A 23,565-nucleotide genomic window follows, 5' to 3' on the forward strand; every position below is an offset into this window, starting at 1 on the left:
TTTTAGGTAAACCAAAAAATGATAAATATAAATTTTAAAAGATAAATGATAAACAATTTATATAAAAATATACACGGAACAACAAATTTTGTAAAACAAATTTATTGATTTAATAAGTTTTACAAAAAATAGTATAATAATTTCACTTATACTTTAACAATATTTATAAAAAAAAATTTAAATATTTTATTTTAAATAAAATTTCAAAATAATTTAACTTAAAGGTAAATGAGCAAAACAATACACATATTCAAGATATTCATTATTCAATGGATTTAATTATTTCCTCTTAAAATATTTCAGGTTATATAGAATTCTAAGATCAGATTTCAGATATCGCTACAAATACAATATATTCATATTCAACGGATTTAATTATTTCCTCAAGTCCTTTTTATAAGAAACATTTGATTTTTTAAATTCATTCAACGATTAATATATTTGGTTATACGTGATACATTAATCGTATTTTCGGAGGGAGTATATCAGAAAGATGCATTTTATTTGCTAAAAAAAGAAAAAGATGCATTTTCTATTCCTTAAATATATATTTGCCAATTTCAAAAAAAAAAAAAAGTAAATGCTTCATTATTTATAGCTTTATATATTCTTGATGCCAATGCTCAAAGTAACATACCTCAAACTTTTGAAAAAAGAGACACATAAAAATAATAAAACATGAATAGAAAGAGTGTAGAAATGTCAAAATTATCATTGTTATTAACAATGATGATGGCTACAATGGCAAAATCAGCTTCACTTAACTATAGTGATGCATTGACAAAAAGTATTTTGTTTTTTGAGGGTCAAAGGTCTGGTAAATTGCCACCTTCTCAACGTATGAAATGGAGAAAAGACTCTGCCCTTAATGATGGACAAGATATTCATGTAAGTGAATTATCTATTTGTAGGAGAGATCAAATTACTTTAAAAATGTTACACTTAATTAAATCCGTTGATCTAGTTTTACATCCATGATCATAATCATAAAATTAATAATCACTTTAATATATAGAAATTCTACTTTTCAATGGTTCTAAGAATATATCTCATAACACTTTTTCAATGTAGTTTGTTTATTATTATGGTCATGGATTAGGTTTCTTTGATTCACAAGATTTTAGTTCTTTTTTTCTTTATTTTAATAATATTTTAGTATGTAATAAAAATAGAGTAAATAAATAAATTTTCTAATTAAATTTTTTAAGTTATACGATGTCAATCTATCGCTTTCTTTATTTATCAAAATTGAAAACATGAATTGTTCGAACATTACTCAAACAATTAATTTGCTAAAATTATATTCCAAATGCAGATGGATATGGTTGGTGGATACTATGATGCTGGTGACAATGTAAAATTTCATTTTCCTATGGCATTTACAACCACAATGCTAGCTTGGAGTGTGATAGAATTTGGAGATAAAATGGGATCAGATTTGCAATATGCATTTGAAGCAATCCGTTGGGGAACTGATTATTTCCTCAAAGCCACAATAATCCCAAATATTGTTGTAGCACAAATTGGAAATCCCAATAGTGATCATGGTTGTTGGGAAAGACCAGAAGATATGGACACTTCTAGACAAACTTATTATTTGACTCAAAATAAACCTGGTTCGGAAGTTTCGTCTGAGATTGCGGCTGCACTTGCCGCGTCCTCTATTGCATTTAGCAAAACCGATGGTCAATATTCGAATGTTCTTCTCACTAGGGCTAAACAGGTATATATGTGTACAATTAGAATTGTTTTTGCTATCAATCTAAAAAATTGTCTTTTTAAGAAAAGAAATTACATTTTCTAACATAAGTATTGACGAAAATTGAAGTCTATACCAAAAAAAAAAGTTTCAAAAGAATTCACAAAAATATATATCAAACACCTGATTTTTATAAAACTATGAGTACTTATCTCCAATCATGTAATTATTTGGAAAAAGATCATATTTGGGAGCAATTTATTTATTTATTCTATTTATTTATTTATTTATTTTCTTTATTTTATATTTTATTTTCCTAATATGTACCTTGCAACTAATTATTATATTTCTATATGATATTTACTATTTAGGTGTTTGACTTTGCAAATAATTACCGTGGCTCTTACAATGATTCCATTGGTGATGGAGCATGTCCCTTCTACTGTGATTTCAATGGTTACATGGTATGACTTTCATGATCTTAATTCATTGTATGTAGAAAAAATCACAAAAAAGTTGAATCAACCTTGAAAACTAGATACGGAAAAAGCAAGTATATATGAAAGAAAAAATATTAGTGACTAAACTCAATCATAAGTTTAGAGACAATTTTTGTTTGTCTCTTATTATTTTTAATAATTTAAATTTTTTTAATAACATTTTTTTATAGTCTTTTTAAATAATAGTGTTCTTGCCTAATAACTTTTTTTGTTGTTGCTTGTAACGAAATTCAGGATGAGTTGATTTGGGGTGCAGCATGGTTGTATAAGGCTTCTAATGATCAAACTTATTGGAACTTTGTAAAATCAAATATACAATCCATAGAATTCTCTTCTATTGTTAGAAATATCAATGGTTTTAAAGTTCTAGCTAATGGTGGTAGTTTTGGTGAATTTGGATGGGATTCTAAGCATGCTGGCATTAATGTCCTTGTTTCTCAGGTTAGTTTCATTGTCGTTCATTAACTTTGTTCTATACGTGTAAAGTGACTATTTGACAAAAAAAGACGTGCAGAGTGACTCACTTGTCATGATAAGAAACAATTATCTACTTTGGTCTAAATATTAATAAAAAAAATAAAATAAATAGTGATAATTGATATATCTAGTTTAAATTGGAAAACAACACTTTTATATATTTACACATTTAAGTTTTTTTGTTATTTTTATGTTTACACCAACTGAATTCAACAAATATTTCTTAACTCTTTTTCACAATACTTTTTATTTATTCATTATTTATTGCTTATTTATTTTTTGCAACACATGATAGAAATAAGAAACAGCCACTAAGTTACATGATATAAATAACATATCCATAATTTTGTTTTATTCTTCCAATTTTAACAGTCGGTGATGAATAATCCATCAAATGAGAATCCTTTTGTTCCTAATGCAAACAATCTTATATGCTCTTTGTTGCCCAATTCACCAACAAAATCAGTCACATACTCCAAAGGTAAGAGATTGTACTTACTTTTATAGATATTATAAAAATACATGTTGAAACTTAAATTACATAAATTGGAAGTACAAACTAATATATTATATAAAACAAAATAAAAAATCACTCACAATTATATTTAATTGAGTTTTGGATGGTGATTAATTAGGTGGGCTTCTATTCAAAGTTGGATCAAGTAATCTACAACATGCAACATCACTTTCTTTTTTGTTAATTGTTTATGCTCGCTATATGCAAGCTAACAACAAAGAGGTACAATGTGGAAATGTAGTTGCTAAACCATCTGATCTCATTAATCTTGCAAAAACCCAGGTAATTATAGATAACAATTTTTTAAATAAAGTACCATTTTCTAGTAGTTAAATTTTTGAAATGGATTTTCGAAATTCTATGTGTTGTAGGTTGACTATATTCTAGGAAACAATCCACTAGGAATGTCGTACATGGTAGGTTACGGACAAACATATCCTCAGAAGATACATCATCGTGGTTCGATATTGCCATCAATTGACGTGAATCCAAAACATATGGGGTGTCGTGACGGAGACATATATTTTCAATCATCAGCACCTAATATGAATGTACTAACAGGTGCAATTGTTGGAGGACCAGCAGATGATGATTCTTTTCAAGACTCACGATATAACGTTTCACAATCAGAGCCAACTACTTATATCAATGCTCCTTTTGTTGGAGTTTTGGCTTACTTCAAATAATACATATAGCTTTTGTTCAATGGTATACTTTGAATTAATATCTTGCGAAATTTGGATTTGATCATGGCTATCGTTTCAGTTTTTAGGAGCAGTACGTAGCATCCCACTCTAATGGATTTAGGTTTACTTGTGTATTGTTTGGAAGCAACTACTTTTCATTTTATTTTAATGTAATAAATGTATTGTTGGTGTAAAATAATTTTATACGAATCTTCAATAAAAATTTGAAAAATTGTTATCTTACATTAACGGTATATTTTATTTTATTTTGACAAAAATTAGGAGAAAAGGGAGAGTAGAAAGAGTCGCAAAGATTTTCAACAAATAAAAATTAATCTTTCATCTTCATATGAATCTAAAAACTAATTTCAAAATTCAATAATCCTTCCAAAAAATAAAAACTAATTTTATTTTTTATTTCAAAAGCCAATCCTATAATAATATTAAAGAGTTTGGATCCACCTGTCGTTGAATGAGGCAGTGGACTATATACACATAGACTCGCCGACACGGCAATCAGACGGCGTGTCGCCGCTCCAGACATGTGTCAAATACGGATAGTGTACGACACTTTTTTGAAGTGTCCAAAAATTGAAACACACCAGACACAAATACAACACCTTATTTTAAATAACGGAAATGACCAGCCTCAAAAATTGTAAGAATTTTTTTTAAAAAAAAGATTTTTTACCTTTCATATGTTCACTTCCCCTCTATAAAAACAACACCACTAATATTCTTTGTTTTTTTTGACGTTTATGCGTTTTACACCTCCGTCCACTTTCTGATTGTCATTCAGGAGAGTGAATTCTCTCAATTTATTTTTTCTCATGTTCCTTAAGTTTACCAATCACCCCACCCTTAGAATTCACTTTTTCTCCTTTCTCCCTCTTTCCAAATCAAAGAATTTGGAAATAAAATTTACCCTCAAGTTAATGGAGAGAATATTCTCTCGTTGTTCAGGTATCCCTTTATTCATCTTCAAATGTATGTAGTGTTAGAAAATAGTACTTTATTTAAAAAGTTGTTATATAATTACCCGACCTGCTAATCTCTTGTATGCCTCAGCAACAGTAAAAACACCCATTCTATTTCCAGGCCATAATTGAACATCTAACTCATTATCATGACTGGGAGGAACCACTGATCTTAGTTTATTAATTACATCTCCTGGTGTTGTTGTAGAGATTAAATCAAAATTCCATTCTCCTTCATTTGTCACCACATCACTCACCTTCCACCCTCTAGCTTCCTCCGAGATTACAGAAACCAAATCGCCAATACGAGTATTATCATCTAACCACTTGCCTCCGAGATTTTCGACTGCCCAGTATTCATGCTCTATCAATATAGGCCACAAATCAGCAATGGTTTCCCAAAGGATAGAGTCAGTAAGTTTCACAACAAGCTCTGTAGTAGCATTGCCATCTCGCACATACTTCCCCCAAAGCACTTGAGTCCAAAGACTTTCCTTTTTTGTTCTTAAATTCCATCCAAGCTTCATAAGACAAGCATCATTCATAATTCTCAAATTACGAATATCAAGTCCTCCCAAGTATTTAGGCAAAATCATAGTATTCCGCCCAATGGTATGCAGTTTTTTCACATTCTCTGTGTCACCCCAAATGAAGGAGCATTGGATTTTTTCAATATCATCTAAAAAACTACGAGGAACTTGCATCGACATCATTGGATAAATCAGAATTGCTTGAATTAACGATTTAGCCAACGTAATTCGGCCAGCCATAGATAGCTGCTTAGCTTTCCAGCCAGCTAATCTATTCTTCAATTTATCAATCAAATAATAAAAATCATTACTTCGAGGTTTACGTCCTAGAGCATGTACCCCGAAATAATTGCCTAGGGAGGAAGCTTCAGTAAAACCTGATAATGCATTCAAATCATCTCTAATAGGGCGAGAAACATTATTCGAATAAAATATGGACGTTTTGGTATGGTTAACTTGTTGGCCTGACATTTGACAGAACTTAGTGAGAGTGTTCATAACAGAATTCATGGTGTTGTGAGTTGCTTGGCCAAAGGGCAATAAATCATCTGCGAACATAAGATGTGAAATAATAGGCCCATTTCGCCCTGCTTTCATTGGTATCCAAAAGCCTTTATCTACCTCTTCAGTCACAAGATGAGAGAGTTTATCCATACAAAGAACAAAAAGGTACAGAGACATGGGGTCACCCTGTCGAATACCTCTTCTCGGCTTAAAATAATTTGCTCGACTACCATTCCACATCACATTAGTCTTCATGGATGTCACACATTCCATAATGAATCTTATCATGTTGTATAGAAGAGACATCTCATTCAAAACATTTTCAATAAATCTCCAATCAATGCGATCATAAGCTTTCGCGAGATCGACTTTGATTACAAAGAAACCTTTGTTGGCCCTCATTTTAGCCATGTTGTGTAACATCTCATGAGCTATAACAATGTTTTCATGAATGTTCCTCCCCGGTACAAAACCATTTTGGAAAGGAGAGATGATATTACCCACTACAACCTTAAGCCTATTCACCATTATCTTTGTCATTGCTTTGTAATCTATTGAGGAATTGATTAGAATTTCCAGTTTGTTGTCTTCTTTGAATTCCCCCGATTCTGGCCAAAATCTTTCTCTTCCGTTGTTAAATATTACCAAAGGTATGATATTCCCAATCAATAAGGTCTTTCTCCATATTACTGATTTCTCTGTCAAGCGGACCAACATGTATCTTTGTACGTTGGGTGACTCATCCATGCTCGCTCAAACCGGAATTTAATCAAACATTGTTGATGTTGCATCCCATTCAGAAAAATGGTTATGGGATGATGATCCGAATAGTCTATGCGAGGAAGAACTTTAACAACAGTTGAGGGAAACTGAATTCTCCAATCACCGTTACAAAGAGTCGGGATTCGAACCCCAGATACTCTACTTATTCAATTAAAAAAAGTGAATCTTCGCAACTACAATCAGGAAAGGCTAAAACCACTAATTTGTTTTGACTCTAATACTATTCAAAATCCCACCCTGAACCCCCTACTAAATAATAAATAATAAATAATGTGTCATTTAGGGTCGTGCACCGTACGTGCTTATGGCTGAACTTTGGGTATTCTAACTACTCTTCAACTGGTGTGGGATAAGGGTTACCAGAACATTTCTCTAGAGTCAGACTCATCAGTCGTTGTGGCGTTGATCAATAAAGGGTGTCCCCCATCTCATCCTTGTGCTACCATTATCTCCCTCATCAATCGCCTTAAGATGAGGGACTGACAAATTCAAATTTCTCATATATATATATATATATATATATATATATATATATATATATATATATATATATATATATATATATATCATGTATTGTGTTTAAAAACATATGATGGGTCGGATGTATACGTAGAAAAACCTTTATAGTGCAACTCTTTATAAGTGAAAACGTTTATGTTCCATAAGTCCTAGCTCAAGTGCTCAACTAGCAAAAAATATCGAAATTATTAGACTGAACATCGTGAATCGGGTTCAAATCGGACATCTCATTATGTGAGTTTAATTTCATTGAATTTACCAAAGAAAAAAAGTTTATAAGAAAAAAGACAATTTTTTTTTTTATTTTTTTTTTCACAAGCATTTTTACTGAAAAACAAAAGGAAAATTGAAGAAAAACAGCATGTGAATCACAGAATATATATTTTTTGCAATACAGAGGAAGAAGAAGGATCGGTTTGATTGATCATTCATCAATGAAGAAGGAAAAGGATAAAGGAAAAGAAATTGATGTATCAAGCCCCATCAGTGCCGAAGAAGAAGAAGACACTGATGATAAACAATTACCTTCTTTTCCCTCTGTTAGATTCTCTTCTCGTAACGCTTCTTCCAAATATGATTTTGTGAAGGTATCATAAAAATCTCAACTTTTCTTTATTATATGCATTTTTTCAAATCTGGGTTTGTTTCAATTTCAAATATTGTATTGAAAATTCTGTTTTTATTTGATTTTGGTTTATGGGTTTTGTATGTTTTTGTAGGTAAAAGTGTGGTTGGGTGATAATGCGGATCATTACTATGTTCTTTCCAGATTTTTGCTTAGTAGAATGTTAACTGTAACCAAGGTATAAACTATTCAACTGTTCTTTATCTATGAAGCATAGACACGGACACCGGACACAACACAGACACCGACACGTCAACAATGATAATAATTTGAAAAAATGACATAATTCAATGTAATCATAAGTGTCGGTGTTGGATACTGGTACATGCCTAATCCGAGTAGTGTCTGTGCTTCATAGTTCTTCACTCATGCTGCTAATTGCTACCATGTTATTTTTTAGTTTAATAATGGTGGACTAATAGTGTAAAATCATTTGAGTACACCGCCAAATTGATCTCTGTCTGTGTAACTCGCTCTTAAATAGGTCTCTGACTCTATTAATATCTCAAAATAGTCACCGTCTCTGTCAAATATTTCTCAATTTGGTCTCTTTGTTAACTAAGAATGTTGAATTAGAAATAGAGGAATGCATGTAACTAAATATAACAAAGGTGAATCAATCAGAATAATAACAAACCACTTGAGGATGAAGATCCATGGTTTATTTTGAGATATTGGTAGAATCAGGGACCAAATTGAGAAACATTTGACAGAGATGTACTATTTTGAGGTATTGAAAGAGCTAAACACCTATTTGAGAATGAGTTACAGAGATAGGAACCAATTTGGTGGTTTACTCAAAATCATTTTATACATAACTCTAATCGCATCTTACTATCATGTCTTTGGAAGAGTTTATTTGCTATACACTATCTATCGGTGTAAATTAGTTTTACATTCACATCTAATAGGATCCTTATATTCTTCTGTGACATGTCAACAATTTTGAAATGCAATTACAAAAATGGGGTGATGTATAAAATAGTTGATTTTCATGGAATGTTAGTGTTAGTTTACAGGCTTTGTCTGACATGCACACGTGAGATAAGTCTTTCACTCTGCACAAGTTTGTTTTCACCATTGTATCAATATGTCACATCACATCTCATTTGATCCAATGGTGAGATTTATTGATCCAATAGTTAAAACAAACCTGTATATGGTGAAAGACTTATCTCACTTGTGCACCCTAGATGGTTATGATTATGATTAGGATTAGCATGGTTGTTTTAGGTCTTTTTTGTTTGGGGGAAAATATTTTTTTCTTTCTCAAATGTCTATGGGGAAGCTGAAAACAATGGTTGTGTTTATCTATGTTAATGCAACGGGAACATATAGCTATATGTTTTAACTTTCAAAGACTGGAGTTATATGACTGCTAAGTCGCAGGATAAGGCTCCTCTAAAGTGAATAATTCACTTTAGAAAGTAAAGTGAGTAATATTATCAATTGTTGATAAACAAATCAATGGTTGATACTATATGCTTAACATATGGATGATTAAATATCAACCGTCAATTTTCTCACTTTACTAACTACTTACTTTAGAGGAATGAATCATAAGTAACAAATGCTTGCTGTTTATGTCACTTATTTTCCTTTCATATTTTAATATCTTTTAGATTATACTTTGATTTCATTCTCAATCTTATACATTGTTAGCTTGTTGTTATTTCAGATTCCAAACCATGTAGCTATCAAAATTGCTCTTGAACTGAAGAAGCTTCTAATAGACAACAGCCTTCTAGATGTGTATGCTATATCCCATCTATTCCTCATTTACCTTTTCTCTTTTTTTTTCTTTCTTTCTTTGACCTTGATTTTAATAGATTTAGTTAACAACTCTCTTTCACTGCGGTTTTACGCTGCAGATCTCAGTCTGATTTGGAAGCCAACCTATTTAAGGTATGCCAAAGTTTTAGTTTGATTTGTCGACATACACTCAGCCGCATTTTTCTTATCTTTAAATAGGGGTAGGGGATGGGATTTAATTATTAAAATACTAATTAATACTAATACTGTATGTGCAGCTTATGGAGCGGCGAGGATATGGAGAAGAGTACATTAATCGCTATAAGATGATGACAAAGTATGTATAATTTATAATCTGTATATTCCACCTATACGATATATGTATGCAAACATATGTGCATATATTAGATATTTCGTCTTCACAGACATCTAAACATATATTAAATTTGCATCTGTTTATTCACAAGTATACAAATGTTTCATATGTAAAATTTCTATACGTGTACATATTTTTCCTATCGTTGTAGCACTTCTAATAAGATGTTGAAGAAAAAGCATCAATCAAGTTTTATGAAAATAAATAAAATGCCGAAAATAAAAAGAAATTACTTGAGAGCGATACCTTTTATAGTAATAATTATTGATTAGGCTTCATTTTCCTGCTTCCACCATTCATCCAGGTTTCACCATCAAAGAGTTCCACTAGTGATCCTTGTCTGTGGAACTGCTTGTGTCGGAAAGTCTACTATTGCAACTCAGCTGGCACAAAGACTTAATTTGCCAAACGTATTACAGGTAGGCATTGAATGTCTCTATTATTGTATCTGCATCTTCTTATCATATAAAGTAAGAAATAGTTCAATTAAGATTGTTTGGATCGAGGGTTTTGAAGGGTTTTAGAGGGCAAAGTCTATTTGAGATTTTAAAAATATTGAAAGAATAACATGATAGACGATCATATAACGTTTCAATTACACTTAAGTTATTTTTAGAAACAACTTATAGATTGAACAATTTATAACATTTCCATTTTGATGTCTCTAACTAGACTGAATTATTTTTTCCTAGTTAATATGCATATAATAGGAGTTATCCTTATACTTTATTTTGATGTTTTTTTTTTATTTGCAAATGATTTTAATGTTTTGGTTTTTAATTTTGAATCTGACAGACAGATATGGTTTACGAATTGTTGCGCACATCAACAGAGTATGTCCTGAACTTCTTTATTTCTTCATGAAGTTTACTAATTTTTTTGCTTTAATTGATAATTCTATTAGACAAAACAAGTATTTATTCAAGAAAATTTATCATAAGCAGACCATGCTAATAAGGTTACTCATGGTTTGGCCTGAAATTATATTCATTGGCATCAACCTGATTGTCCGTCTGTCTGTATATATTATTGCTTAGAAAATATATGTTCGTTACTGCAATATTATTATTGGATTCTTATAGTATAGCCAATGTTGGTAATGTTCTAATGGTTCTCTAGCTTACAGTATACATTCAAATTGTGTAGTTCATTGTTCACCAGCGTGATTAATACTCGTATACGTTTACAAATGAAATCTGACCAATTATTTGCTTGTATCTGATATAGTGCACCATTGGCTTCAACTCCTGTTTGGGCTCGGGACTTCAATTCATCAGAGGAGTTAATAACTGAATTTTGCAGAGAATGCAGGGTTGTTCGTAAAGGTTTTCACAGTTCTTTCTAGCTTGAGATCTTTATGATATTATAAATTGTATTGAATAATCCATTTTTTTGTAAGAATGCTACAAATATTTTATTTTCTTTATAGTTTGCTTCACTGTTTGTGTTCACCTGTTATTTGGACATTTGGTTTGTAGGTTTGGGCGGTGATTTGAAAAAGGCAATGAAAGACGGAAAACCAATTATAATTGAGGTATGTATGGACATGTATTCCTATATATATATATCCTTTCAGTTTTTAAGACTTGTTTGGACAAACAACTTAATTAAGTGCTTATCCCTGAATCGTCACCCAAAAAGAAAACCATAAAAATGATCCAAAGCGTAAAGATACAACATATGCTCACCAAGTATCCCAAAAAGTTCGTTGCAAAGGAAAGTTGCGTATAACACAACTTGGATTTGGTATGTGGTGGTCACTTTAGAAATTTATGATATTTTGTAAGCTACCAATTGGTTACCTATATTATTAAATCTCCGTTTTTTCTCTTCCATTTCTGTTCTCCGCTTTCTGTTTTGTTTCTTTTTCTCCGTCCAGAAGTTGGATTTGGTGGTTTAGTCTATACGTGCTCAGTTCAAAATCTTAAAAATTCAATTATTCTGAAACATTTAAACGAGTTTATAACATAATGTTTATTTTCACAAAGGATTGAACGAGTTTACAACATGATGTTTATTTTCACAAAGGTATGCCTAAAAGTAAAATGACAGTGGTTCCGTATTTTTTTAAAACCCAGTGTAAATGATGTTGTAGTTAGTCTCAACTTCAGCTCCCAGTGTAAATGAAATCTTGAACTAGAAAACATGAACATTATAGAGCCAATGAGGTGAATGAGCCCAACTAGCTGAAACCTAGCTTTACCGAGCTGAAACTAGCTCTAACGAGGGGAACCTAATCCCACCACACTTCCCACTTTAATAGATTTGAACCTCGTGATTTGTATTGTCCATCGATTTCAAACTTGTTATGCTCTTTCTGTGTGCTGAGCTGTGAACCAATCTCGTGATTTGTTAATTATTCCATCATTAATGAATTGTGATGCTCTTGTCTCCTCCGGTCTGTTTTGGTGTCTTCAATATACACACTTTAGCTCTAATAATATTTCATTTATAAATACAAAAATATGCTCTAACAATATGCACAAATATTGAAAAGAAAAATGTTGGTTTCATATGTCAGTGAATACATTTGGGAGCTCATTTTCTTTCTTTTTATTATTTTCGTAATGACAGGGAATACATTTGGATCCTAGCATTTATTTAGTGGAGGATGAGAACAAAACACCTTCTGCTGTAAATACAGGAAATAAAGAAATAAATCCAGTGTCTGCGGAATTGGATGATAATACTGCAATAAACACACAAAATATTAATGTTGGTAGTGGCGATGAGCCGAGTAGTGATCCCAAGATTTTGAGCTCGAATGAGGGAGTAAATGATGACATTGTGGATGCAGTATCAAATTCCATGTCAACCGTGGGACTAGATGGAAACAAAACCGAACATAAAGGTTAGTCTAATAGTGTCTATTATTTGGCATTTTAACGTTGTTTAGTTCCGTACTAAGAAATAAACAGTAAGTATCACCAAAAAAAAATAAAAATAAAAAATAAACAGTAAGTACTAAGAGATAAACCATAATATGCATGACACTTGTTTCAATCAGTGTTGTCAAATAGTGGCGATACCGCTATTCCATAGCAGAATTTGATGAATCCACTATGAAAACCGCAATACCATTGTAGTTTCGCTATTCCGGTTTCAGGAGGCTGGTGTAGTGGAAATAGCGGAAAAAAGTAGAATTTTAGGATTTTAAAAAATAATAAAACTAAAGAATTTGCACGTTACACCTATATTCATTGTCATAAAGTAAATCTTTCAATATATAAGCTATACTTCGCCTCCGTTCACTTTTTGATTTGTATGCAGCGTGCCTTTTTATATATGTAATTGACTTATATCAACTTCTATGTGGCTTCCGCTATTTTCCTGCAACACTATCTTCTATTTCACATAGCGGATTTTTGGTCTTCTGCTACTGATAACACTGGTTTCAGTTTAATGTTTTGATGGAAAATTAGTTTGTGATGCAGATGCTTCTCTTCCAGAAGTGGAGATAGAAAAAATAACTGTTAGTAAGGAGAAGTCAGGCCCCAAACCAATAATTGTGCCTATCGTTTTGAAGATGGCTGAATTTGATCATAAGGTTGTTTCATTATCTTTTATTTTCACGGAAGTAACGGTTACATGCATAAGCGGTTCTTGTTCCCATTCATAGCATGCCTTATTGTCCAAGGGTACAGCCAGGTCATGTGCCTGCGTGTATCTCTTTGATGTTACAAATTTCAATAGTGCACGAGGAACTAACTATAATTCAGTCAACGGAAATAATTATAATGGTTGTGTTTATTGGTTGGTACATACATTTATAGTCGGAATTGGGTACTCGTATCAACTTAGTCCCCAACGGAGGAAGAAGAGAGGAAGAAGACAACTAAAAATAGGTTTATCAATTTGATTTTCGACTTTTCCGTTACTTAGGTTGCTTAAGTGGTGCCTATGTGTACTAGGACTTGTGTGCCAATGTGACATATCATTCAACAGTTTGAACCTAACGAAGGGATTAATCTGATAATACTTTGATAAGTCAGGGCCTATTTTGGAATATCGATAAAAGTCGAGACTAAGTTGATACGAGTTCCTAATTTGGGGGACCAAATTAGGTAGTTACTCGATAGTCGATAATAATAACTGGTCCTCAGTGCCGTACTGATTGTTGCCTTCAGCAGGAGTAGGATAGGTTGAATTTCTTGAAATGACTTGAGTCAAGTATACATTTCTTGTTATCAAGTTCCATCATTTGTAGCTTTTAAAAGTCAAATAATTTAGTGAGACTTTTCTTATTTTATTTGCAGGCATTACTTGAAGAGTGGATCTCCTCTCGTACATTTATCGAAAAGTGCCCAGACCAGGTACGATAAATTCTAAACGTATAGACCCTGCTCCTATGCCTTGGTATTTTTGGCGCAAGAAATATACAGGATTTACTCTGTCTCATCAATTTTCTGAATTTTGTTGTTCAATTTACAGGATCATGATAAACTCATAGCCAACTTGAAAACCATACAAGACTATCTGTGCTCGTTCACATCACAGGTATGTCACAAAAATATAGCATTACATTGATTGCTAGAATTTTTGAATATCAGTTTTTCGACAACTACCAGATGTTTTCGCAATTCAAATCAGTTCGATATCTACTTTTTCATACTTCAATTTTTACAATATGATGATGATACAGGGGTTGACCGTAGTCAATGTATCCGCAACAACATTTCCTCAAACATTGGATTGGCTGCATGGTTATCTTCTCCAGGTATTAATTTTAAGAAAATAGTTGCATCAATTACAAACTGATATTTTTTGACATGCTTCATAAAACATATATTTCTAAGTTCTAACATCATAAAGTTACTATACTGTTCATTTTCTTCTGAATGATTTTCAATTTAATTTCTTTCAGTGTATTGAGCAAGGTACTTCATTAGGGTCACATGAAAATGTTACACAAGTAGCTGCAAAATAGTTTTTATGATGCTGGAGAATAATCCATAATTATTGATGATTTCTCATTTTGTGAGGCCATGCTTGGAAAAAGATATCAGCATTTCTTTGTAAAACTTGTAATTATTTAATCCATAATTATCAACATTTTAACTGAGTTAATTATGTGTTTATTTAATCTTTGATGGCTTTTCCCTCTTCTCATTTTGTAGTTATTCTGTCATTACCAACCTTCTATTATAGCATAGCTGCTCAGTGTAATTCAAATTTCTGTTATGTCTGTTAGGTAGTTTACCTAGTGTCACAATGACGATTAGAATCCTTTGTATAAATAAGTGATTCAAGTAATAAAATTATAAGTACGTTGCGCGATCATTCTAATCTTATAATAGAACCTTCTGATCACTTAAGAATGTTCTGAACCTTCGTCTGCATGTCAGTGTCATGATCAAATTGTTCTAACAAGATCTAGGGTAGCTTTATAAAGTATAGAGGATTCTCTCGACTAGTTGAAGTGTTAAAAAAAATGTTTCCATTCGATTTTAAAATGCCCCTAGTTTTTCTTTTTGAAATTGATTTTTTAAATATCAACCTATAAACCTATTTTAGAATTCATATTTTGCAACTATTGATGGTTAAAATACAAAGGTTGGTTTAGGGGTTCAGGGGTTGTACAAAATAAATGGTTTTTTTTTTTTTTTAAATTTTTTATTTTTTTTTAATTTTTATCATTCTAAACAATCATCATTTGGATTTTCAATCTTGAGCATATATAGAAGAATCCTAGACATAGAAAAAATTGAAAACTTTTTGAGTTGAGAGAAATTTTTCTTTAATTATCTTCATTTTCCTTTTTTGGAGTAAATAAATTACAACATTAATTATGAGCTTCAAATTTCATCATCCTAAAGTATCTTCATCATCCAAGTGTAGATCAAATGATCCCATATTTTCCTCCATTCTTTTCTTCACTAAAGCTTTTTACAATCACACTTGAACCCTTTGATATTCCCCATTTCAATGCAACCTTAAAAAATCATATCAAAGTCAACTTACTAAAATGTATTTAGTCATTATGCAATGTCGTTGTAGATATTTTTGTTCAAATTCAACACTTGCAAAAATACTTTTAAAAACTATAGTACATCTTGATACATTCAAATTTAAACTTTCACTAATACACTTTTTTATCTATCATCCAACCGAGTAGAAAGCCACATAAGCTAACTTATAAAAAACATAATTTTGCATCAAAATTATATCAAAAATAATCCTCGTCGCTCTCATTATTCTTACACTTGTTAATATATTTGCTTGAGAGCTCTTTTATACTACATAGTTTATTTTGTAGTACGTGTGCTTCAATTTGTTATATCTACACATTTGGTGTAATCTTTCAATTGTAATTTCTTTTGTATTGGGTGTGATCCCAATGTTTTCAAGGGAGGTGATATCTCTTGGCTTTTCTGATTACTTCACGTCATGTATGTTTGATTTGAGCTAGCAAATTCATGTTCTTAATGAATGCGCAGTTCCCTGTTACCATGTCGACTAAAACCTTTAAGTCACCTTCACTTTGAAGATGAGTAATCCCTTGTCTCCGAGCCAAACCCATCCCTTGTCTCCGTCGCAAGAACCAATTTTGCGGGCATAACTATTCAAGCAAGTACCATTGCTATCTCGAAGGAGACCTCCACACCACTACATTGAAGTTGGAAAGTGGCGTTCATTCAATAAAAGCATTAGCGTCGGTCAAAATCGTCACTAAATGCTTACTGCAGTGGTTTGACGTGCGTCGAAAAAAGAGGTGTCGCTACGACATTTAGTAGCATGTTGACCAGTTGACCACCGCATAGTAGCATGTTGGAAAAGAAAAGAAGCCTATTCGTGCACTTGTGATGACAAAGGGCGTCGTGCACTTAATTAAGTTGATACGAGTTCCTAATTTGAGGGACCAAATTAGGTTTTTATTTTTTAAACAAACAAACTTAATGTATTTTTTGTTTGTTTTTTTAAAAAATCAATAATAATCTGTCCTCAGTGCCGTACTGATTGTTGCCTTATAGTTATACCATCATATTTTAGCACTCCTAGTAGGATAGGTTGAATTTCTTGAAATGACTTATTTGCAGCCTTGCAGGCATTACTTGAACAGTAGGATAGGTTTAATTTCTTTCAGTGTATTGAGCAAGGTACTTCATTAGGGTCACTGGTCACATGAAAATGTTACACAAGTAGCTGCAAAATAGTTTTTATGATGATGGAGAATAATCCATAATTATTGATGATTTCTCATTTTGTGAGGTCATGCTTGGAAAAATATATCAGCATTTCTTTGTAAAACTTGTAATTATTTAATCTTTGACGGCTTTTCCCTCTTCATTTTGTAGTTATTCTGTTTCTTTTTTAGTACTTGTTTATCATCTTAAGATGTGTTTGATCTGCTAAAAAACAGGGGACTAGACTGAACAACTTTTATTATACTGGTTATGAGACTGGACAAATTAAGTAACAAGAGACAGGACAAAAACAAGAATTTTGGTCCCCAACTGAACCACATGACAACTTTTTGTCCACAGCACAACAATAAAAAATATGAAAAATACCCATTTTATTTTCGAATATAAAAATATTATCGCCTTATCTCTCTTCGAAATAGTTTTGCCATATCATGTATTATCTTATTCTGTCATGTATTATTCTGTCCAATCCTTACTGTTTTACGAATTAAACGTACTCTAATTAATGTGTAATAACAAGTTAACAAACTTCTATTATAGCTAGCATATCTCAGTGTAATTCAAATTTCTGTTATGATTGTTAGTTAATTAGTTACCAAGTGTTGCAATGACGGTTAAACTCCTTTGTATAAATAAGCGAATCAAGTAATAAAATTATAAGTATGTTACGATCAATTTAATCTCATAATAGAACCTTTTGATCACTTAAGAATATTGCGAACCTTCTCAAAGTGTGTTTGCGTGTCAGTGTCATGATCAAATTGTTCTAACATGTGCTAGGGTAGTTGTATAACTGATGTGCTTGGGGAACAAAGAGAGCACAAAAAGTATAGAGGATTCTCTCGAATAGTCGAAGTTTTTTTTGAAAAAAATGTTTCCATTCGATTTTAAAATGCCTCTAGTTTTTCTTTTTAAAATTGATTTTTTAAATAATTGACCTATAAACCTATTGTAGAATTCATATTTTTCAACTATATTATATTGATGGTTAAAATACAAAGGTTGGTTTAGTGGTTGTACAAAATAAATGGCTTTTTAAAAAAAAAAAAAAAAAATCATCATTTTGATTGCGCATCTTGAGCATAAATAGAAGAATCAAAGACATAGAAAAAATTGAAAACTTTTTGATTTGAGAGAAAATTTTCTTTAATTTTCTTAATTTTCCTTTTTTAATTGGAGTAAATAAATTACGTACAACATTAATGTAGGGATTGTGGTATCATTAATATTGATTATGAGCTTCAAATTTCATCATCCCAAAGTTCTTCAATTGTTTTGTAGGGACTTGTGGTTTCATTAACATGAAATTCCCCTCTCATAATCTTCATTTCATCCAATTTCTCAATCTCCAAGATATCTTCATCATCCAAGTGTAGATCAAATGATCCCATATTTTCCTCCATTCTTTCTTCACTAAAGCTTTTTACAATCACACTTGAACCCTTTGATAGTCCCCATTTCAATGCAACCTTCAAAAATCATAATCAAAGTCAACTTACTAAAATGTATTTAGTCATTATGCCATATCATTGTAGATTTTTTGTTCAAATTCAAAACTTGCAAAAATACTTTAAAAACTAATAGTACATCATGATACATTCAAATTTAAACTTTGACTAAAACACTTTTTATCTATATTTTATTTATCATCCAACCGAGTGGAAAGACATATAAGGTAGTTTATAACTTATAAGTTCATTTGACTAAAAAATACATGTTTGATAACAGTTTTTTAAAAAATAGCTTATAGCACTAGTGTAGCTTATATTACTAGCTTATAACTTATTTTTCAAATGTTATTTCAAGTAGTTTATGAGTTTATAGCTTATCATTTTTTCTTCTAATTTTATCCTTGCCATCTTAAAAAAAAAAGTAAATGTTATTTCAAGTAGTTTATGAGCTTATAACTTATCATAATTATAAGCTAATTAAACCGCTAATTTTATAAAACACTACAAATTTAATTAGCTAAATTATTCGCTATAAACTAAAAGATATTCGCTATAAACTCATTCATTATAAATTAACTTATTAGTTATACGCTATTATTTTTACCAAGTCTAGGACTCATTTTCTATTGGAATCTTAAGTGTTAAGACAAAAAAGATTTAAAATAATACTTTGGACTTAATTTTTAATTACCTGTGCTGGTGTTGCATTGTGTTTGAGAGCAATTGATTGGATAATTGGATGATTAACAACAGCTGTAGATCCCCATGCATTTCCTGGCCCACCAAGTGGTGAATAGGCGCTTACATGGATTTTATGCTCTCCACATGTCCTTCTTAACTTTCTTTGCCTCCACATTGGATGCATTTCCACCTAAGTATACATACACACCAAGATTATACCAAGATACATACACATCAATATCAATTAGACGAGTCTCTTCTAATTTAATAAATGTTTTAGGTTTGATTTTTAGAGAGAGTTTATCACCCATTTGAGTTTTACAAGATTTGAGTAATTAGTCCTGCAATTATGCGTAGAGAATATTCAATTTATACAAAAAAAAAAACATTGAGTCGAATATACATCTCTTTTTCTTTATATATAAAACTAGAGATAGTATCTACTTACATTTTTTGAATGAGTCCCATATAAAGTGTTATTTAAGTCAATAAAAAAAGTTGTTGAAAGATTCTCGACTTGTAAGCATAAATCAATTAATATGAATTTTTTTATATGTAGGAGTCGTAATTTAAACTCATAATTTTTCATGCATTTGACAAAAAAATATTAATCACTAAAATAGAGTGAAATTTTTTTTGTTGACAATAAATAGAGTGAAATTTTGATCAATAAAATGTTTGAAAAAAAAAAAGTGTCTAAAGAAAATAGGATATTAAAATAAATGTGGCTATCTCTTTTTTCCAAATAATTACCTGGTTAACAACTGGAGGTGTATTAGCAAAATCTAGTAGCCATTCAATTTTGTTGCTAGAGAAATTACTAACTCCAATGGACCTACATAACCCCATTTCAAGACATTTTTCCATCCCTGTCCATGTTGTCTCAAGATCCAAATTTTCAAAGTCATCTTCATTAGGAATAGGGTAATTAACCCATGGTTTTAACTTTACTGGCCAGTGCACTAAGTACATATCCAGATATTCCATGTCTAAATTCCTGTTTTTGCATTCAAGTAGAAATAAAATAATAAAATCAATATTAGTTTTTCAATAACATATTTTTTATGTAACTAATTAGCTGCAATATCAAAAAGATTCTGTCACACAATAGGTAACATGTTTCAAGATCACACTTTTAAAAATGTTGCCAAAGTTTTTTATTGAAAGATTCTTTCATATGTTGCCATAACCTAAAATTAAAGCCACAATTTTTTTAATATTTTTTGTAGTGATTCCATGAGATTTTATTTTAGAAAAACAATTAAATGACAAAGGATTAAGATAAATGGGAGTGTTTAAAATTTATTTTTTGTCTACATAGTTATAACAATTTTAATGTATGTTTGATATGCTAAAAAATAAGAGTCTGGACAAAACAACTTCAGCTGTACTATGTTTGATTTTAAAATTGTTTGTAAGACTGAACAAATTGGGAGCCAAAAGACTGGACAAAATCTGAAATTTTTGTCTCCCACTAAACTACGAGACAACTTTTTATCCTCTACACAAATTATCTAAATTACTAAAATAATTTTTTGTCCACCAGTACAAGTAAATTACTTAATTGGTTATAATTAAGTCAATCTATACAATTCACATTTTGCTTAATAATTTCTATAGTTACTTACTCTAGAGTATGTTTCAATGCAGAAACAGGATCATGGTGATCACTCCCCCACAATTTGGATGTCAAGAAAATCTCTTCCCTAACTATTTCTCCCATATATATTGCCTCATTTAAAGCTTTGCCCAATGCTGGCTCAGAACCATAAATTTTTGCTGTATCAAAATGCCTATAACCCACCTGCACATATACATATTTTATTAGAAAAACAAACGAAGTCACTCAATCTCAATCGACGAATAAAAATTAGATGATTAATACTTTCTCTGATTTTAAATATAAATAAAAAAGGTACATTTTTTTCTTTCCAAAATTAGACTATATATACATGTACCTTTTTACTTATAATAATTTAAGATTGAACGAAGTATTTTAATAATTGAATGAACCTAAAAAATAAATTTTCACTTTTTAAATATATTAATAATTGAATAAACCTAAAAAGTGAAAATTTACTGATATACGAGATCGGGGAGAGTATCTATCTATATACCTATACTATATGATTAAGTTTAGTACCTCAAGGGCATTGTGGACAGCAATTTCTGTTTTCTTCTTATCATTTGGGTAGGAGTAAGTACCAAATCCAATGAGAGGCATTGTAATGCCACAATTCAAACGTACATGATTGCACCTCATTTTCAGTTTCCTTCTTCTAATGTATGTATGAGTTCACTTTCTAGCTTTTGTTGCAATACTAATATGTCTCTAGCTTGGGCTATATATAGATCTTATAAAGTCAATACTAGTTAGTTTAATTATATTTTTGTATGAATAATAATTTCTAATTAATATATTGTGTTTGATTGTGGAAGAGATAACAGACGTGGAAGAATTAAAATCAATTATTGAGGTATGCAAATCAAAGCATGGGATCTTCCATGTCTCTAGGGATTTTATTATAGAAATGCCCCTATCTTCTATAATATAACAAATAAAAAAAATCTAGGTGATTAAATTCAAGTGGTTAATGAATTATCTTAATATAAATTGTTCATAATCAACAAGGGTGGGTAGGTCTATGATCTATCTTGTTATAAAGTGGAAAGATCGAAGTTCGAATTCCAGAGGACATAACATTCAACACTAGCAATGCATGTAAATCTAAATTTAATACCCGCAAGATTTTTTTTAGTCAAATATTATTTGTCCGGTTACCGAACTCTAAACTAACAGGTCCCATTTTTCGGAAATTCAAATAACTAACACAATAAATAAATAAAAAAATGCTGCAATGCATCGTCCAATTAATAGCATAGTATCATTGGCTGTAATAGTCGCTCTCATGAAGTCAATACCATAGTATTTAATAACATGAAAATATACTCAACCATTTGATTATAATTAAAATGTCAATGCATCATAAAAAATCTTCTTGTGTTGGAATGTAAGCATTGAATTTTTTTTGTCAAGTAAGTTAGCGACCAAAATTTTGCTTTTTAATGTGAATATATGTTAGAAATTCGGAATTCAGATTTAATTTTCAGTCTCTACCAATTAAACTATGCTTATAAGAACAATTATTATAGATATAAAAGTCAAATTTTTCTAATAGTGCGAGTTATGTTTGATTAAATGTGTAATTATTTTTACATTTTGCTATGAATTTCAATATTTCATGATTATATATATCCAATTATTAATTGACATAAATTAAAAATTGTCAAAGCACGGGGTATAGTTTTATTATTATATTGTATATATAAAGTCAAAAGAGAATTCCTTTTCTTAAAAAAATAAGTGTTTTCGTATACGTGTTGTGCCTATAACTTTCTGTTGTTGTATACATTATCTCTAGTTGACTTCGTTATGAGATTTATATATGTTTCTGTTGCTTAGCATGTATGTCAATAAATACAGTTTTAGTCTCTTATTTATTGAGGAAAAAAAAATAGTTTTCATATTTTAAAATTCATTTTTTGCATTCAATTAAATGTTTTTAGAATATTAGTCACCTATCTCATTTTTAGTCATTTTTTAACAACATGACATATATATATATATATATATTCATTTATTCAATATTGTCAACAAAAATATATTTAATAAGCGCTCCCATTAATGAATATTGCACCAAAAATATTATAAGTGAATACAATAACTGAAACCTAATTTTAAAAAATAAACGATCGAGGGATCCATATTCAAAAAAATGTTATATTGGAGACTAAGAAACCTATTTTTATAATAGAATGATTAAAACTTTATTATTTTAAAATAAAAGGACCAAAGTTACATTTAAGATTATTATAAAAAGAGTCATATTGGCAAGTCTTCTAAAGACACTAAATAAACACGTAAATATAAACTTTTACATTAAAAATAATAATCTTTTTAGAAAAATAAAAAGATTAAATATATCATTTTAAAGTTGAAAAATTTACACCGTTGACATCCAAGTTTTTGTCAAAATATATATTGCACATGTATAGTTCAAGTTTGTAGTGTACGTTGACATGGAAGATATTCAACAAATATTAACTACACCGCCACAATAAGTATTTATAGTTATAAAATCATATCATGTGAGACCAAAGATTTTGTTGTTTGGTGAATCTCTAAAAGCAATATAAAACTCTTTTTATCTATTTGTTTTGTAAACAAAAAAAAAAAATACAGAGGTTTTCTTGAATTAATCTGTCTTTAAATCGAATATCAAATATTTTTTTTTTAAAAAAAGAGATGTAGACGGTTCACCTGTTGGTATAGTGTCTTGATA

The 23,565-nt window shown here is 30.5% G+C and overlaps 3 protein-coding genes across 4 annotated transcripts; 2 read left to right on the plus strand and 1 right to left on the minus strand.

Moving 5' to 3' along the window:
• The first annotated feature begins 654 nt into the window (after positions 1–654).
• LOC123923465 (endoglucanase 8-like) lies at positions 655–3,879 on the plus strand. Its single transcript, XM_045976152.1, has 7 exons — positions 655–888; positions 1,316–1,723; positions 2,071–2,163; positions 2,434–2,640; positions 3,049–3,157; positions 3,312–3,475; positions 3,565–3,879. The coding sequence occupies exons 1-7, from the start codon at positions 679–681 to the stop codon at positions 3,877–3,879; spliced, it is 1,506 nt and encodes a 501-aa protein (XP_045832108.1). The 5' UTR covers positions 655–678.
• Positions 3,880–7,467: 3,588 nt separating this feature from the next.
• Positions 7,468–15,054, plus strand: LOC123923405. 2 transcript variants are annotated; one of them, XM_045976096.1, is made up of 15 exons: positions 7,468–7,779; positions 7,912–7,995; positions 9,496–9,569; positions 9,689–9,722; positions 9,848–9,906; positions 10,250–10,364; positions 10,741–10,778; positions 11,173–11,270; positions 11,424–11,479; positions 12,520–12,796; positions 13,380–13,492; positions 14,202–14,258; positions 14,377–14,442; positions 14,588–14,662; positions 14,810–15,054. In XM_045976096.1, exons 1-15 carry the CDS (start codon positions 7,627–7,629, stop codon positions 14,870–14,872), a joined length of 1,362 nt encoding a protein of 453 aa, XP_045832052.1. In that variant the 5' UTR covers positions 7,468–7,626; the 3' UTR covers positions 14,873–15,054. The 2 variants fall into 2 exon arrangements, with proteins under 2 accessions (XP_045832052.1, XP_045832051.1); XM_045976095.1 differs by having other exon boundaries at positions 7,518–7,779; positions 13,368–13,492.
• Positions 15,055–18,311: 3,257 nt separating this feature from the next.
• On the minus strand, positions 18,312–21,516 carry LOC123924306 (non-functional NADPH-dependent codeinone reductase 2). The gene is made up of 5 exons (XM_045977150.1): positions 21,366–21,516; positions 20,851–21,026; positions 19,976–20,219; positions 19,233–19,412; positions 18,312–18,559 (listed from the first exon to the last, which is right to left on the minus strand). The coding sequence occupies exons 1-5, from the start codon at positions 21,483–21,485 to the stop codon at positions 18,332–18,334; spliced, it is 948 nt and encodes a 315-aa protein (XP_045833106.1). The 5' UTR covers positions 21,486–21,516; the 3' UTR covers positions 18,312–18,331.
• Positions 21,517–23,565: the final 2,049 nt, after the last annotated feature.

Source organism: Trifolium pratense, linkage group LG4 (genome assembly GCF_020283565.1).
Source record: "Trifolium pratense cultivar HEN17-A07 linkage group LG4, ARS_RC_1.1, whole genome shotgun sequence".
Classification (NCBI taxonomy): domain Eukaryota; kingdom Viridiplantae; phylum Streptophyta; class Magnoliopsida; order Fabales; family Fabaceae; genus Trifolium; species Trifolium pratense.

Bases quoted from the DNA above. Each gene is read 5' to 3' on its own strand.
- LOC123923465 (XM_045976152.1), top strand. From the start codon at position 679: ATGAATAGAAAGAGTGTAGAAATGTCAAAATTATCATTGTTATTAACA. The intron at 1,724-2,070 runs GTATATATGTGT...TTTACTATTTAG, and splicing joins TTCTCACTAGGGCTAAACAG to GTGTTTGACTTTGCAAATAA. The intron at 2,641-3,048 runs GTTAGTTTCATT...CAATTTTAACAG, and splicing joins TTAATGTCCTTGTTTCTCAG to TCGGTGATGAATAATCCATC.
- LOC123923405 (XM_045976095.1), top strand. From the start codon at position 7,627: ATGAAGAAGGAAAAGGATAAAGGAAAAGAAATTGATGTATCAAGCCCC. The intron at 12,797-13,367 runs GTTAGTCTAATA...ATGGAAAATTAG, and splicing joins AAACAAAACCGAACATAAAG to TTTGTGATGCAGATGCTTCT. The intron at 14,259-14,376 runs GTACGATAAATT...TTCAATTTACAG, and splicing joins TCGAAAAGTGCCCAGACCAG to GATCATGATAAACTCATAGC.
- LOC123924306 (XM_045977150.1), bottom strand. From the start codon at position 21,485: ATGAGGTGCAATCATGTACGTTTGAATTGTGGCATTACAATGCCTCTC. The intron at 21,027-21,365 runs GTACTAAACTTA...GTATATGTGCAG, and splicing joins CTGTCCACAATGCCCTTGAG to GTGGGTTATAGGCATTTTGA. The intron at 19,413-19,975 runs GTAATTATTTGG...ATGTATACTTAG, and splicing joins CACCTCCAGTTGTTAACCAG to GTGGAAATGCATCCAATGTG.